The 16,609-nt window shown below is 34.0% G+C and overlaps 1 protein-coding gene and 4 long non-coding RNA genes across 5 annotated transcripts; 4 read left to right on the top strand and 1 right to left on the bottom strand.

Annotated features, from left to right (window-relative positions):
• The first annotated feature begins 158 nt into the window (after positions 1-158).
• LOC125198335 lies at positions 159-841 on the top strand. The gene is made up of 2 exons (XR_007172388.1): positions 159-323; positions 563-841. It is a non-coding gene; the product is annotated as an uncharacterized LOC125198335 (long non-coding RNA).
• A 123-nt stretch (positions 842-964) lies between these two features.
• Positions 965-3,318, bottom strand: LOC125198336. The gene is made up of 3 exons (XR_007172389.1): positions 3,231-3,318; positions 1,606-1,670; positions 965-1,140 (listed from the first exon to the last, which is right to left on the bottom strand). It is a non-coding gene; the product is annotated as an uncharacterized LOC125198336 (long non-coding RNA).
• Positions 3,319-3,373: 55 nt separating this feature from the next.
• LOC125198334 lies at positions 3,374-4,069 on the top strand. The gene is made up of 2 exons (XR_007172387.1): positions 3,374-3,684; positions 3,761-4,069. It is a non-coding gene; the product is annotated as an uncharacterized LOC125198334 (long non-coding RNA).
• Positions 4,070-6,534: 2,465 nt separating this feature from the next.
• On the top strand, positions 6,535-7,158 carry LOC125198332. Its single transcript, XR_007172385.1, has 2 exons — positions 6,535-6,688; positions 6,836-7,158. It is a non-coding gene; the product is annotated as an uncharacterized LOC125198332 (long non-coding RNA).
• A 7,822-nt stretch (positions 7,159-14,980) lies between these two features.
• Positions 14,981-16,575, top strand: LOC125198338 (putative receptor-like protein kinase At3g47110; the record flags this gene model as incomplete). Its single annotated transcript, XM_048096701.1, has 2 exons — positions 14,981-16,218; positions 16,299-16,575. Coding segments are annotated over exons 1-2 (1,515 nt in total), but the record flags the coding sequence as incomplete, so codon positions are not given.
• Between the last annotated feature and the right edge of the window lie 34 nt (positions 16,576-16,609).

Genomic DNA, 16,609 nt, shown 5'->3' on the forward strand with positions numbered 1-16,609 from the left:
ACAAGTAAATAATACTACTAAGATTTTATAAAAGTTAATTTTAACATAAAATTAGTACCATATCCTTATTAAAATTTGAAATGTAAGGTCCCACCTACCATGTATATATAGCTCCATCATTTCACTTGTACATTCATAACATGGTTTGCTCATGGTAATCCCATTTGAGTTTCCATGAGACAAACTAATGCTTCATTGCTTTAGATTTTCAATAAAGCCAAAAATGGGTCACACAAGAATTGAAATTATGACTCTTTTCTTATTTATTACTCTTCTCATTTCCTCACAAGTTGAAGGCTATCGACAGCTCAATCAAGTTCTATGTAAGCATTTTCTTTAATTTTTTTGAAAGTACATTTAGAAATCAAACTTGAAACATTTTTATTACAAGTTTTACTACTATCACTTAATTGATATTATGTAGACACTCTTTTCAATATGGATAGATGCAAAACACTTTCTTCATTAAATCTTTTTTTGAAAACCTCTTGCAAAATATGTGTAGAATTATTCACTTGATAGTAAGATTATTAATTACAGTACACTGCGCGTATGATTTCAGATAAAGATGGCGGGAAGATGATGCGAAGTTATGCACGTTTTAATTGTCGTAGTGGATGTTGTAATTTAAGCGGTTCCAGAAAAGGCGGAGGCAGAGGCAAAGGCGGAGGCAATGGAGGAGGCGGATCCTGCACTTGCTGCCCTTAATGTTTGATTTTAAAAACAAATGTTTTATTTCATGTAGTTTAAGGTGTTCAAAAGGATAAAAATAAAGAAAAGTAAAGTCCATGTATTTTTGAATATTTGAGTTATCTACGAATGAGGTCCAATGTCACGATCACAACTCCCTAGTGCTAGTGAGCGTAGCTATTTCCCGACTAGTATAAACTCATCACTCATGAATTAAGCATAAAAGAAACAATTCAACTCGAGGAAATAGTTTCGAAGGCAAATGGGTACATAGTCAAAATAAAGTCAGAGTGTCAAGACTGAATTCATACATTCCTAGAACAAAGTTCTACTGCAGCGGAAGAGTCCAAGACAAAATAGTATGTATGAAGACATACTACTTTGGGCTACCTAACTACTTATTAATGATCATTTCCCAACAACACCTTCGCCTCCTCGTACACGTTCAACCTGCACATTAGAAAAGAAACATGCAGGGCTGAGTATTTGATATACTCAGTGGGCACATTGCCGAAACATAATTTTCGTAAAAAGTTTTGTCAGCCAGTTGAGTGAACACGGGGTTTTAACTTAAAGGGCCCGAGTCACTAAAATTTCTTTTGTTCGTAAAGTTGATTGCGCAATCACATAACATATATACCATATCTGAAACGTATGTGAACCGGGAATGTGGCCACATTCCACGACGGTCACTGGACCGGCCAACTTAAAAGCTAGCTCACGATCCCCATATGTGTACACTAGTCCGAGTAGGCTTTACTTCCCTACTGGGACCCGAATTCGATTAAACATAATTGGCATAGCCAAGTAGATATGTAATCCATAAAACATAAAATGGCATGACAAAACATAAATAGCACAATTTTCACATAATCATGCTAAAAGGCAAGTTCACATTTTGAAAGAAATGCCCACCTCGATAGCTTAAGTCTTTTCGGGAAAATCTTTGACTTGGTCTTAAACGACGTGTGAAGACGTCCCTTTAGAAAATAGAGTAATACTTTAATTAGACTTTAAGAAGTCAATTAAGCTTAAACGTGAATGCATCCTAAGTGCGTGATCATTTTACTATTTTTCTAGGAAAATCCTAGGATCCTTGAAACATTAATTAGATCGGGAGATTTAATTTATCGTGGAGGCTTAAGACATTATTCGTTTAACTTTGAGAGTATAACTTCTGTGTAATTTATCCAAGCGCTAAACTGAGGTTTATATTCATCACGCAAAAGTAATTATCGTACCATTACTTAACATCAAATTATTCGATCGAACAACATAAGAAAGCCCATGATTTAATTAGGCAAGGCCCAACTCCTAATTTATTTTAATTATTAGCCCAACTTCTTAGATCATTAAAAGAATCAGCCCATTTCTCTATTTAAAACCTTACCCACTTTTATTTTTTTAAGAGGCCCAAAACAATTTAATAGTTGGCCCAAGTATTAAATTAAGAGAATGGCCCAAACATCTTCTTCCCCTCTCCATCGGTCTCTACTCTCTCCCTCATTTCTCAAAATCCCCAAATTTCTAAATCCCTAAATTGAGGATGGAACGGCGGTTTTATCTCTCACATTTCTCTCGGCGGCAACAAAGTGCAGCTGCCACCGTCGCACAGTCAACCGCCGGCTCCAGCTCCTCGGCGTCACGGGGTCGCCGGTACCCTCCGTCTCCGTCCATCTCTGCGACAGCACAGCGCCATCACAGTCATTTCGCCGGCGCTAGGCCAGCTACGGCGTCGCCGACGCCCACGCCGCCATTTGTCCCTGCTGCCGGAGCAGCATCTGCTTCGAGGACGGTTCACGGCATCTGATCGACGCCATACGCTCTTCCGTCGTTTCGTTCTTCGCCAGCGAAGTCGCCGACAGGGGAAAGGAGTCGCCTTTCTCTCTTCCTCCGGCGTCCTCTGGTGATTCGCGCCCGTCGGAGCTCCAGCCCTCTCCCGGCTCCTTCCGACGTGTTCTCCATCGTCGTCATCCGCAGCTCGCCGCTGCCTCCGCCTTCGCGAGGCAGTCACACCGACGCCGGCGAACCGCGTCGGCTGCCTCCGTCGTTGCTCGACCATCGCCGCCTTTCCTCTCCGGCGGAAAGGCATCGCCTTTCTCCCTCCATCTCTCGCGCCTACGCCGTCAGCCTCGGCGAGTGAAGCCGCTGACCGCCCCGCCTCTGCTTCATCGCCGGACAGCCTCTGTCCTTAAGCTAAGTCCCTTTCCCTTTAGCCCCTTTACTTACTCCGTTAATTCCGAGTTTGTGATTGACGATTCAATTGGAAGCTTGTGTGTTCTTACTCGCTGGAACGAGCTTGTTATTATCCTGCTATGCTAAGTGTTGCTTCTATAATTCTAAGAGTTTGGGACTTTACTAATATGAAATTATTCAATGTTTGGCAAAGTGTTGGTTCTATCTATTGAAGCTCGCTACTGTTATGATTCTGGATTCAAGCATTTAGTGTAGTTAACATTTGTGTTACTAAGTTCTTGAACTATGTTGTGGTTGTTCTAATCATGATGTAAGATAAGGTGTTGGGGTGTTGAGGTATTTACCTCTTGAAGCTGCAGCTGCTTTGAGAATTCAGCTCTTAAAACTTGAGCTTTCTTCTTCTCAAACTTGCTATGTTGTTGGAAAAATTTGAAGGTGTGTAGGAGAGTTCATAAGTGGTGTGAGGGGGGGGAGATTTTATAGGCAAGAATGTGTACTCGTGAAGCCTTAATTGGAGCTGTTGTATTTCTTTGTTCTTTTCCTGCAGCAAATCCCCTTGTTTGATCCCCTCTGCAGCACTCCTATTTAAGAATTTTGGTGTTATTTGTATTACTAGGTACTTGACCATTAATTTCATCTTGTTCCCATGTGACTACCTAGTACTTATCTAATAACTCCCATTGTTTGATTGTGGCAGGTACATATGCAAGAATGCAGGTGCTGCCATATGGTGTGAAGACTTGCAGGATTTGACTTGCTCTCTTTAGTGAGTCTTTGGTCTCCTATTGTTAAAGAAAGGTTGTTTCCTTCCTTCTAATAGTAGTTCTTTAATTTCTCTCGTTCCTTAGCCACTGAACTTGTTTTTATCTTGCAGGTGAGGGAAAGGCTTGGCTGCCACGTTGCTGTCCAAGACATGGGCTTGCTGCCCTGGGCTCGACGGGCTGTTTGGAACGGGCCGTGATTTGGGCTTGGGAGAAAGAGACCCAAAGTCCAAGCAAAATAAGACTTTAGTTTCTTAAGCTCTATTGGCCCATTCATGGGTATTTTGTAATAGTATAGTATCCCATATTCTTTTCTTCCCATTCATAATTCATACGTAAGATGATCATGTAAGATAATGTATTATTCGATATGTAAGCGAACACATTAGTTCGGGAAGGATACCTTCACATTCTTTTTCAAATGTCCATTTTATTTCATAACATACATTAGATTGTTTTAGTTCGTTCAATTATCTCTTTAACTTTTGTTTTGCGAACTAACATCATCAAGTATCAACAAAGGGGTTCCGTTTATTTCAACGAAACAAAAGAGCGACATTTCTCTAGGTTGATATTTAATCATAAGAAAAAAAGGTAATAAAAAGAAGCGGGTATTACATCCAAATTAAAAACCGAATAAGTTGGCCTAAATCAAATCGAAAATAACTAGTAGTGACTTGATCCAATTATTCAGAAGTTTCTTATTATTAGTTCTTGTCAAACATCTTTACTTTGTTTTTCATTTTATATTAAAATTTTGATGTTTGGAAATGGTTTTGATTTTCCTCAGCATCTAATAAAAAAATTGTACATTAAAATAAAAGAAAGATAATCAACGATGTACATAGTTCTCTTAATTATTTTGTTAAGTTTATGTTCAAGCGACACTTATTTGAGTATCTAGAGCAAAGTTCAATTGTAATTTTATTATATTTACAAAAAAGATCATGATTACATGTTAAAAGTTTTTATTATATAGTGTGTTTTAACGGGCTAGTCCAAAACTCAGTTATGGCAAGGAACGAAATATTCTTAGCCTAATAATATATGAGCGGACTCGAGCAAAGTAATATTACAATTGTATGATGGTAAATGAAAGAATTGCATTTTCCAAATCAAAAAAGCGTTAACGTTAGAAGATGAATTTTATTCCCATATGGTGCTATATTATCTAACAACGTTTTAATGTGCTATTCCAACGGTGTATATATGTAAATACACACGAGTATAATGTCAATGATGAAATTTATCAAAATAGATTTCATGAAATTAAGAAATGATCGCAACTACCAAAAATATTACTAGTTGCTAACTAATGTGAATTTCACACTGCATTTTCCTTGAAATGATGTAACGTAATAAAGTTATACTAGTAAAAAGTATCAATGATACAGAATTAAAATATACTAATTGCTTATATTTATTATATTGATCACAAATAGATTCCCATTATCCTTCTCCTTCTTTGATTATCGTGGATTGAATAAAAGAAAGTAAAAGAAAAAATGAGATACGGAAATATTAATAATGGCGACTCGAACATATTTTAGTGGGCAATTATTGCTTCGTGATTCTCGTTTTCGTTTAAGAAACCAAAGTAGACATTTTCATAAGAAAGTGGTGGGATTACTTTTGTGGGAAATTTCCTACAAGAACACTTGTAACCAATAATTAGCAAAGGCATTCCGGTGCATATATATGTTGGTTTAATTTGTAGGAAATTTCCTACTCCCCCACTTCCCCTCATTTTTGTCATTTTTGTTTGTTGTTTATTAATTATCTATTTTCACTTTTTTGCCGTAAATGATAAGGAGACTCAACATTCTAATTACTCATTCTATTTTCACTATATAAAAGTGAGACTCGTATTCCACTAATTTTTTAATCAATTTCTTTTACATTTGTAAAAATTCGTGCCGGACCAAAATTAGACAACAAGGGATGAAGAGAGTATTCTAATACTTGTAAGTTTTAACCAAAAGTCATTCCACCATCAAGATAAAGTTGCTTTGGTTTAATGGTGGAATAATTAATGTCTAAAATTTCATTTTTTTTAATTCAAATCTATCATGATAGTATAATTTTTAAAAGTTCTTTTTATTATTTATAAAAAAACAAACAAAAATTAGCTGCTTTAGCTTTGCCTTAGTCTCGATAATGATACTTTAGAGCGAAATAACAAAAGTAAGCACTTCATCAACCATTAAAAGTTCTGTTTATTAACACTTTTAATTTTATAAATTTCATGAAAATCAAAGCGTTATTTTTTAGAAAAAATAGCGTAAGTACTATTCTTACTTAGCCATGAATTAGTAGGAATTGAAAATTTAAAAACAAAACTAATTAATTAGCATTACTCTTGCTTAGCCATAAAATTATCTTCGAGTGAAAAAATATATATATAGTACTAGCATAAGATAATTTTTGAATTTGATAATGAATTTGTAGTGAATGGGGAAATTTGTATGCAAATGTAGAATGCTGAGACGGGGTTGTGGCCATCTTTGTCAAACGCGGGCTTCGCAGATGATATCATATCATCTACTGCTCGTGACAATTAATTAATTTAATTTTATCAATATACATATATATTTTAAAAACATTTCATAAATCTTTTATTAGAAGGAATAAATACTAGCAACGATAGAGAAATGAATTACTTACTACTCCATATGATTAAAATTCCAACATGGAATGAATTCCTGATTTTCAAATTTAACTAATTAAATAATACTCCACTACTAGTATTTTAAAAATTTTAATTATAATATAGAATTACCAAAGCATTATCCTTATAAAATTTTAAAATTGTTTGGGCCCCACGATGCATGCAGCTTGTATATATATGCACCTCGTTGTTAGTACAAATCCCAAACTGAGTTTTGAGAGAAATTAATACTCCTACTAGCTTAATTGCTTTAGGTTTTCAATAAATCCAAAAATGGTTTCAAGAAGAATTGCAATCATGGCTCTTTTTTTATTGATGGCTCTTCTCATTCAGTCACAAGTTGCGGACGCTCGACAGCTCAATTCAGTTCCATGTAAGCATTAATTTCTTTTTTCAAAATTTATCAGCTTCATCACAAGTTTTTTTCTTGATTAAATATTATGAAAAACTTTTTTTATAAGATTATTCAGTTGATAGTAGGATTATTAATTGATTACATTGTGAAAATGATATCATTCAGCTAATGAAGGAGAAAAGATGGGAACTTTAGCTAATTGTCCCCATGGATGCTGTAATAGCACAGGCAAAGGCAAAGGCAAAGGCATTTGCTACTGCTGCCCATATCCCAACACCCACGTCATTCCAACCAACATCCGTACTTAAATGTTTTATTTTATGTAAAATCAAGGTATTGAATAAACATAAATTAAGTGAAGTAAGGTCAGTGTATTATTGTTGTATTTGAAATGTATGAGGCCCGAACGAAATGTTTGTCTTATCATTACTACTTCTTAATCACAATGTGTATACATAGTAGTAATATCAATTATACTATTGTTGTAAGTTTTTATGTTGAAACAACATTTTTTATGTATCTAGTATGAATTTAAAAGGTTTAATTTTAGAAAACACTGATATTTAAGTATAAGAATATCTTAGTTAACAAGAGAAAACATCTAAGTAAAAGTTTAATTATAACAAACACTACTAAAAAAAAAACCGTTAAGGACATTTTTAATGCAATTACGGACGCTAATTTGTGTTTCCAAATATTCCACCAACGCTTCAAAAAGCGTCCTTATTGTTGATGTTCCAATAAAATTAGAGAACGCAAATAAAAGCATCCTAAAGAAACAAAAATTTAAGTTAATATTTCCTTACGATTTCTTTTGCATCCTAAATTGTTGTTAATTTTTAAACTTTTCAACACAAGTAATTGCGTCTCATTTTTATATCCTAAAAGGTAAGTTTTTCGTAGTGAGGCTAGCCTGAGAGCTAGTGGGTTATGGTAGAGGTACCCACGGTTCACGAACCGCCGGTTTTGGTTTTGGAGATTGTTGAACTGGAATCGAATTGTGAGGGTGTTTTGCGGTTGTGGTTCCGGTTCCAAAATTGCGGGTTTCGGTTTTGGTTCTGAACCGGCGGTTTTCCGACAGTTTTTCACGGTTTCGAATCGCGGATTTTCGGTGGTTCCGGCTCGATTTCACGGTTTTTCGGCAGTTTTTAGCGGTTTCGGTTTGGAACCGCCCGAAACCAGCGGTTACTGCATGGTTTCGGTTCGAAAATTTTTGAATCTGAACCGAACCACGGTTCAAAAAATGACGGTTTCGGTTTGGATAAGTTCTTACGGTTTCGGCTCGAAACTGTAACAGCCGGTTACGGTTTTACGGTTAACCGCCGAAACCGTAAACCTTGGGCATCTCAAGGTTATGGTTGGGAATGAAATATCCTACAGTCTAAACTTTAATAAAGCTAGATAATCTGAATTGAGCATAATCCGATACTGAATGAGCTAACTCAAGCAACATCTCTAATCATAAGTACAATTGTATACTGATAGGTCAAGACCTTACTTTGTTATTTTGCTCTAAAATATTTTCTTTATCTGGGCAAAAGGTAACAAGGCAACTTAATTTTGGCGACCGAGTGAGATTATTGATCGATTGGGTTAATTGCCTACAAAATCACGAAAGTTTCAAAAATTGAATAATATTACATTTTTTGGAATATCTCGATCATTATAAACTTATTAACAAATCACGAAAGTTTCAAAATTCTCAATGATCACATCTCACTAAATTTGATTATTATTATTATTATTATTATTATTATTATTATTTTTTTTTTTTTTTTAGTTATTAAGCTCAAAACTATGTTGTTTATCGTCACGTCTACATTTATACACCACTATTTTCAATGATATCACAAAAATTTACATGGTTGCACAAACTCAGTTCACCTATTCACCTTTGTCCGGACTCCGGATCGAACACAATATCTTTATGGGGCATTTGAGAACATTTGAAACTCATAATTTGTCATTAATTTTTGAAAAATGTGAAATAAATTAGAATATAAACAAAATTTCATGATTTTATAAACAATTAATTCTTAATTATCTATACACAACCATAATTAATGGGGACTCAGTAGGCAATTTCCTACAAAGCACGCCCTCCACTTTCTCTTATCAAAATGCCAACTTTGATTTTCATTAAACTAATGTTTTCCCAAAAATGAATGCGTTCCAGGTTGATTGAAAAAGACAGTAAAAGTTTTTGCTCACTAACCATTCTTAATATTTCCATATATCCTTTTCACTTTTCTCTAATTGACTGTTTTACATCAATTTAAGATAACTATGAGTGGGAGATTATCTAACTTAATCAGAACATAAAAAATATTTCTCCCTCCGTCCCTAAAGAATATACACTTTGGATTCGGCACAAATTTTAATATAAAATTGGTAAAGTAAGAGGTAGAGAGAGAAAATAATTAAAATATTGTTAGTGGAGAATGAGTCCACCTCATTAGAGAGAAAAGACTATCCAAAATTACAAAGTGCATATTCTTATGGGATTAAAAGGAAAGAGTGCATATTCTTGAGGGACGGAGAGAGTAGTAATTAATTTGACTAATTTTTAATATCATTTATTATCTTTCTTCTATATCTTGTTAGAAATTTTGACTTTTATTAGAATAATTGAATGTGTATGACTATCTTTTAGTTGTTCAGTTAAAATGATCTAATAAAGATTATGTTTGAGCTAAAAATTTATTTATTCGTTATGGACATAAGCGTAGATAGCACATGAGATTTTCTATTGATGAGAGACCGAATAGAAAATAAAGGGGTTTATATTTTATATAAATATAAACTAGGCCTAGATGTAAAAACAATGTTCAATATCTCTATATCCTCTCGAGAGACTATTGTGAAGGACGTTTCTAATCGTTTGGAAGATCCATAGCCGCTGCAAAGCAATTCCGCCTTTTAATTCATTATGGATCAAGATACACTTCCTCTCTATAGTTTATCTCCTTCTTCGTTGTTCTTGGTTAATCATCATAGAGAGCTTTAAAATAACTGTTTATGCAATTATTCCAATAAGTGGTATAAGAGCCACTCTATTGACGATTCTCTGATAATTGGGAAAAGGAGAATCGGGTTTCTTATTATCGTATTTTTCGGGAATCCATAAATTTTGTGTTTTGTGGATTTATTTGGAGATTTGGAATGGTTAGGAAGAATTAATTGGCCGCTTGTTAAGAATTGAATCAAAACTTGTTTAATTGCTTATGGATTAATACCGGAATTAGTTGATTCTTTGGAATTATATACTTTTGGGGGCTTGTGATGAATCTAGCTCCTCTATATAAGCGTGGATAACCTTCTCCCTTATAAGACTGACCCAATTCTAATATAGCATCAGAGTGGGTCCTTGTAAGGCCCTATTAAGGAGTGAGTGATCCATTTCTAATAGTGTATGCGAGCGAGTCCAGTAAATTCGGAATTGATATAGATTTTGGTATAAAGGGTGAGTGATCTATTTCTAATATGGTACATGAGCATGCCAGTGAATTCAGAATTGATACTGATTTTGGTTCAAGTAATCACTCACGTCAATAAGGTAAGTTTATATTGTTTTGGAATTGATTTTTCAATTACAAGTTCATTAGGAATTCATGTGTATGTGAATTGTGCTCGCCGAAAATAAATTAAGAATGAAATAATATATTTTATTGAGTTTAATCAGTAATCTTCAGTTTAAAATAGAATTAGATGAGGCATTGGAGTCATTGGTCAAAAGCATGGCAAGAGTGTGGCGGAAGATAGATTTTGTCACAGCATACGAACGACGGCTCCTCTTTGGCTGTTGAAGATATCATTGAGTAACATGGATGTATGTCGTCCAAGATTCCTTGAAATCTAAGCTCTCACACTAATCTTAAAATAAGGAATATGTTCTTACAATTATTTGAGTATTTGATTAATTTTGTTCTTATTTTAGAGATTTATTTCTTCATTATTATTTGTTTTCATTTATGAATATGGAATGACTAATGTATTTTAATTTCACATTTCATATAATGATATTGTTTTTGTTTCAGTGAATTAATTAATAGTGTGCAATTAATTCAAGAAAAAAAAAGGTATGCTCATAGCACAATATGGTGCTATAGGGGTGCGTTAAAATGACAATACTTCTTAAAATAACACCGTACCACCATTCCTAGCCAATCATTTGTACACATGGACGAATAATCAGCTGTCATGTGACAATCATAAAAAATGCTCAAGGGTAAATTTTCTCGGCCACCAATATCCAATACACTAGACAACAATATCAAATATACTAGACAACAATTTATAACAATTTTTTCTCGGCCAGCAATATCCAACACGCTATATAGCAATCTATAGATTGCTGTCTAGCATTTATATTATTGTTGTGTAGCGTTTAAAATATTGCTGGATACGTGGTGGTACGATGTTATTTTAAAAGGTGTTGTCATTTTAACACAAACCTGGTTTTTATATTATCCGAAAACGTTTAAATGAGCTATTCAAATTGTGCATATATGATATATGTAAATACACGTGAAAATAATGAAACTGATGAGACTTAACAAAATAGATTTCATGAAATTAAGAAATGATCGTAGTCACCAAAAATATCACTCGTAGCTAGTGTGAATTTAACACTACATTTCCTTGAAATGATGTAGAGTAATAAAATTTTTAAAAAATGTAGAGTAACAAAGTTAAGGAGAGCGATCAATTGTTAACTCATCATTTAATTGCTAACTACAACTAATTTAAGGCTATAGGATTTTAGAAAACGTGTGGTCTATAATTTGCCACGTGTAATTTTCGTTTTTCTTAACTAAATCGAAAAAGATAAAAAAAACTCCAAATTAGAGTTTTGGATGAAAATGTCAATATAGTGTTCCATATGCTTGTACGAAAAAATTAAAATTTTCAATTTTTTTTCAAATGCATATATGATATCGTTGGAATCCTTATGAAATTATCTTTAATTTAATACTCCCTCTGTCCCACTAGAAATGAAACGTTTTCCTTTTTGGGTTGTCCCATTAAAAATGAAACGTTTCTTAAAATAGAAATAACTTTATCTCTACTTTTCCCTCTCTCTTACTTTACTCTCTCTTCTTTAACTCACAAAACAACACTACATAAAATCCTGTGCCGAAAAGCAAACGTTTCATATTTATTGGGACGGAGGGAGTATATGTTATATGAATTTAAAGTTTTGGGATTTCTTTTAAAAGTTAGTTATAACTAAACATGTAGTTAATTGATATTAATACCCCTATTAATATTTTTTAGAATTAATTCTATGGCCTTATTGACGTTTTTCGTTGATCGTATTGACATTTAGGAATTAATGATCTAAGCCCTTAATTTGAATATCTAATGGCTACTATTATTTAATTGTAGTTAGCAATTAAGTTATGAGTTAGCAATATAACATTCCCTAACTCCCAACAAAGTTAATACTAGTAAAAAGTATCAATGATGCAGAATTAAAATATAACTGCTTTTTATTTTTTATGTATTGATTAAAAGTAGTAAAAAGTATCAATGATGCAGAATTAAAATATAATTGCTTTTTATTTTTTATGTATTGATTAAAAGTAGATTCGTCACTATCCTTCTCCTACTGTTATTATATTTTATTGAATAAGAGAAAGTACGAGAAAATGAGATACGGAAATATTAATAAAGGCAATTCGAACATATTTTTGTGGCAATTATTGCTGCGTGATTCTCGTTTTTGGGAAGACATTAGTTTAAGACATTTTGATAATAAAGTGGTGCGATTGCTTTGTTGGAAATTTCCTACAAGATCACATGTAAGTATGTAACCAGTAGTAGTAAAGTGGTGCGATTACTTTGTGGGAAATTTCCTATAAGATAATTTTTGAATTTGATAATCAACTTGTAGTGAATGGGGAAATCTGAGATGGGGTAGTGGCCCTCTTTGTCAAACGCAGGCTTCGCTCCATGTTATTCCCTCGCGAATAGGAGTCTCATTTTTCTATTTTAACGGACGGAGAGAGTATCATCTAATGATTGTGACAATTAATTAATAAAATTTTATAAATATCCATATAGGATACTGTTAGGTTGAGATTTTTTTTAGCTTAATTGATTTGAGATGCATTTTCAGCCATTCTCAACATTTTCGAAATGTCAACTGCAAGTAGATTATATCAACTCGGGGGTATTATCGTCAATAGCCTGCACGTCAAATGTCAACAACTTATAGTTGACATTATATGTGTGTAGTTGACATGAATTGTATATGTAGTCGACATTATATGGGTTGTATATGTAGTTGACAAAAAAAAATTCAATTTATTTTTAAAAAAACTGAAATTAAAAAAAAATTATTGAATTAAATGTACCATGAAATTACCATTCTGCCATTTCATAATTGATTAATCTAAAAATATTTTTCATGTGGCAAATTTTGGACTACTTATTTAATAATGAGTGAGTAATAATGCATCTCAATTCTCAATTAGGCTAAAAAATCTCAGTTAATCACAACTCCAGATATATATTTTGATAACATTTCATATATCTTTTATTATAAACAGTAACAAAGCATAATTTGGCGCTTAATTATTATTCAACCATTTATCTGTTCTATTTCAATTAGTGGTCGGTCTTTACAAATTCCAGCATGCATGAACTCTTTTAACAAGTAGTATGAATATATAAATGAATGACAAAAAAAAATCTTAGAAATATGTATTAGGAAGATGACTAAAACTTAGATACGTAACATATATACGGCAAAGTACAAGACTAGGAGCCAAACATTTTTCTCTCTTCTATTTAATCATTATAGTCCAATATCATAGTACTCCAATTAAGACCATTCATGGTGAACTGAGGGGGTGTAATTTGTAGTACATTTACATATGCGTATATTGAAAATTGTAGGATTCATGGCAGTTTATTTTACAATCATCTACTTCCTCCGTTTCCTAAAAACATAAATTTTTAAAATGACACGAGTTTTATCACAAAATTAATATAGTAAGAGAGATGGAAGGAGAAAGTATACTAGTGAAATTGGGTCCCACCTCATATAGATAAATTTTTTTCCTAAAATGGAGTGTTTCTGTTTCAAGAAAATGGCTCCAAAAGGAAAGAGTTTCTTTATTTAGAAAATGGAGGGAGTCATTTTCCGATGACTTCCTTAGACTTGTTAAGATTGTCAATTGCACATCAATTTGATATTGTTTATTTTGGTTCAAGTCCGTCTGCATAGATTTATTTTTGGATCACGCTTTAAAGGCCTTAAAAATTAATTGAAGTTGGACAATACTTTTATAGCTTCCAACTTCCCTCGTTCATTCAACATGAGCTTGTAATACAACAAACTGAAGGCAGACCTCTAAATTGATGTTAACTAGCTCAATGGAAATAAATGCCAAAACCTTTCTTGATTAAATCTTTGTGTGACACGTAAATTGTATTAGTAAAAGCCTAATTACATTGTGGGTATGTTTCAGCTGAAGAAGGTGAGAAGAAGTGTGCGTTTAGACTATGAGTGCCCAAGTGGATGCTGTGGTGTTAGTGTAGGTAGAAGACCATCCGGACAATATTGCCGTTGCTCTTATTAATATATCCACACTTGATGTTTTTTTTTATGTTAAAAAAAATAAAATAAATAAAGTTCATTAAAGATATATAATCATTGAATTTCAAAGCATTAGAACTTAGGTAATTTTGTAGTTTTACGTCGGAATTAAGGACACTGATTTCTTTATCCAATACTGCAAAGTTAAATGTTTTAATTTGTCGATCTATTTTTTATTAAAGACAATACTCCAAAAAAATCATGCAAATTGATTTTTAAAAAATATTCCGACCTGACATGCTAGACCAAAACAATGAGATTTATGGCCAGGATAAACATATTTAAGTCCAAATAAAAAGAACCCGACAAATCCAAATTGAAAACAATCCGAAAGCATATGAAATATTGAATATTCCTAAACATAAAACAACTTTATTATTCTGCCATGTAGTAACCTGATTTATGATTTTCAAAGTCACGCCTTTTTTCTCCACTAAAAATAATACTATTAAATCTAAAAAAGAAGGAGAGTACTGCAATTATGAAGATTTTTGTTCACTAGCTTTTCTCAGATATTAGTACTTTTTTTTTCCTTAATTTCAGGATTCTTATATATATTAAGTAGTGGAGTATTATTTTATTTATTTTTTATTAAAGATAGCAATAGTAACAAAGAAAGTTTTCTCAAATGCTTTATCCTTGCATGGATTCCATTGCATTATAACTTGTTTAGTATCCAAGTCTTTGCTAAGGATTGGTCTCGCATGGCAAACTTGATGACATTTGTTCTTTCTCTACCACTCTTCTTCTTCTTCTTCCTCCTCACCACCATTCTTCCACCTGCAACATGTTTCAACAACCAAACAGACCAACTCTCACTACTAGCTATAAAATCCAGTCTTCAAGATCCACAAGAAGCTCTCTCTTCATGGAACCAAACACTCCCCTTATGCAGCTGGACAGGCATCCAATGCCGCGGAAACAGAGTTGTCGCCATAACCTTGTCGTCTCTAGGCCTCATCGGAAGTCTCTCCCCGCACATAGGTAACCTCTCTCGTCTCACCAACATCACCCTCGATAACAACTATTTCCACGGCCCAATTCCTCCACAAATCACTCACTTAACCAAACTTCGGTTTCTCGAATTTAGCAACAATTCCTTCACGGGTGAATTACCAAAAAACTTGTCACAGTGCCTCAATCTAGTGCAACTTGTTTTCTCTAGGAATCTCATTTCCGGAACCATACCTAATGAACTTAGCTTCTTGCCCAAACTCGAAGCTATATCTTTTTCAAGAAACCGATTTTTTGGGCTTATCCCTTCATCTATTGGTAACATAACAACACTCGAAACGCTGTCTTTAGCAGCATGCCGTTTGGCCGGAGAGATTCCCGAGTCACTCGGCCGCCTCCACCGCCTTGCATTTCTTCAATTGGGTGGAAATAATTTCACTGGTACTATTCCTCATGGTCTGTTTAATCTAACCAACATCTATTATTTTGATGTTTCTAATAATAGTCTTCATGGAGTTATTCCTTCTACTATTGGTGTCACACTCCCTCATCTTGTTGCTCTGCGTCTTGAGCGAAACCACTTTAGTGGGCCGATTCCTAATTCCATTTCAAATGCTTCATTGATTGAGTGGATTGACTTGCCCTATAATAATTTCGTTGGACCTATACCAAATCTTGAGAGGCTTACTTTGATTCAAAATTTCAACTTGCAATCAAACTTGCTTGAAGATGACATGAGCTTCATTTCATCATTGACAAATTCGACCAAGTTAGAGCGTTTCGATGTTAGTGACAACATGTTGAGTGGCTCTTTGCCGGAATCCTTAGCCAATTTGTCTATTCTTGTCAATATGTTTTACATACACAAGAATCAGATACATGGAAACATTCCTTTAGGAATTGGAAACCTTGTCAATCTTGAAGTGGTTGATATGTCTCACAATCTTCTTAATGGCCCAATTCCCGTGTCAATGTCAAAGCTCTCGAAGTTGCATAACCTTTTTATGGGAAGAAACCGACTCGGAGGCACCTGCCATCTTTGTTTGGAAACTTGACTCGTTTGAGTAGATTCCAGCTAGATGGGAATGGGTTTTCTGGAAATGTGTCTTCCAGTCTTGGCAACTGCACCAACTTGTTAGAGTTAGACCTCTCCGAAAACCATTTCAGTGGTTTGATCCCTCGAGAAATTATGAGACTGTCGTCGCTTTCCATTGTGCTTAATCTCTCTCACAATGCGCTCGAGGGCTCTATTCCAAGTGAAGTTGGCTCTTTGATAAACCTCGCAGCTTTGGACTTGTCTAGCAACAGACTGATTGGAAAGATTCCCACCTCTTTGAGCAGTTGTGTGAGCTTGGAACGCCTCTACCTCGAGGAGAACT

Source organism: Salvia hispanica, unplaced genomic scaffold (assembly GCF_023119035.1).
Source record: "Salvia hispanica cultivar TCC Black 2014 unplaced genomic scaffold, UniMelb_Shisp_WGS_1.0 HiC_scaffold_1370, whole genome shotgun sequence".
NCBI lineage: Eukaryota > Viridiplantae > Streptophyta > Magnoliopsida > Lamiales > Lamiaceae > Salvia > Salvia hispanica.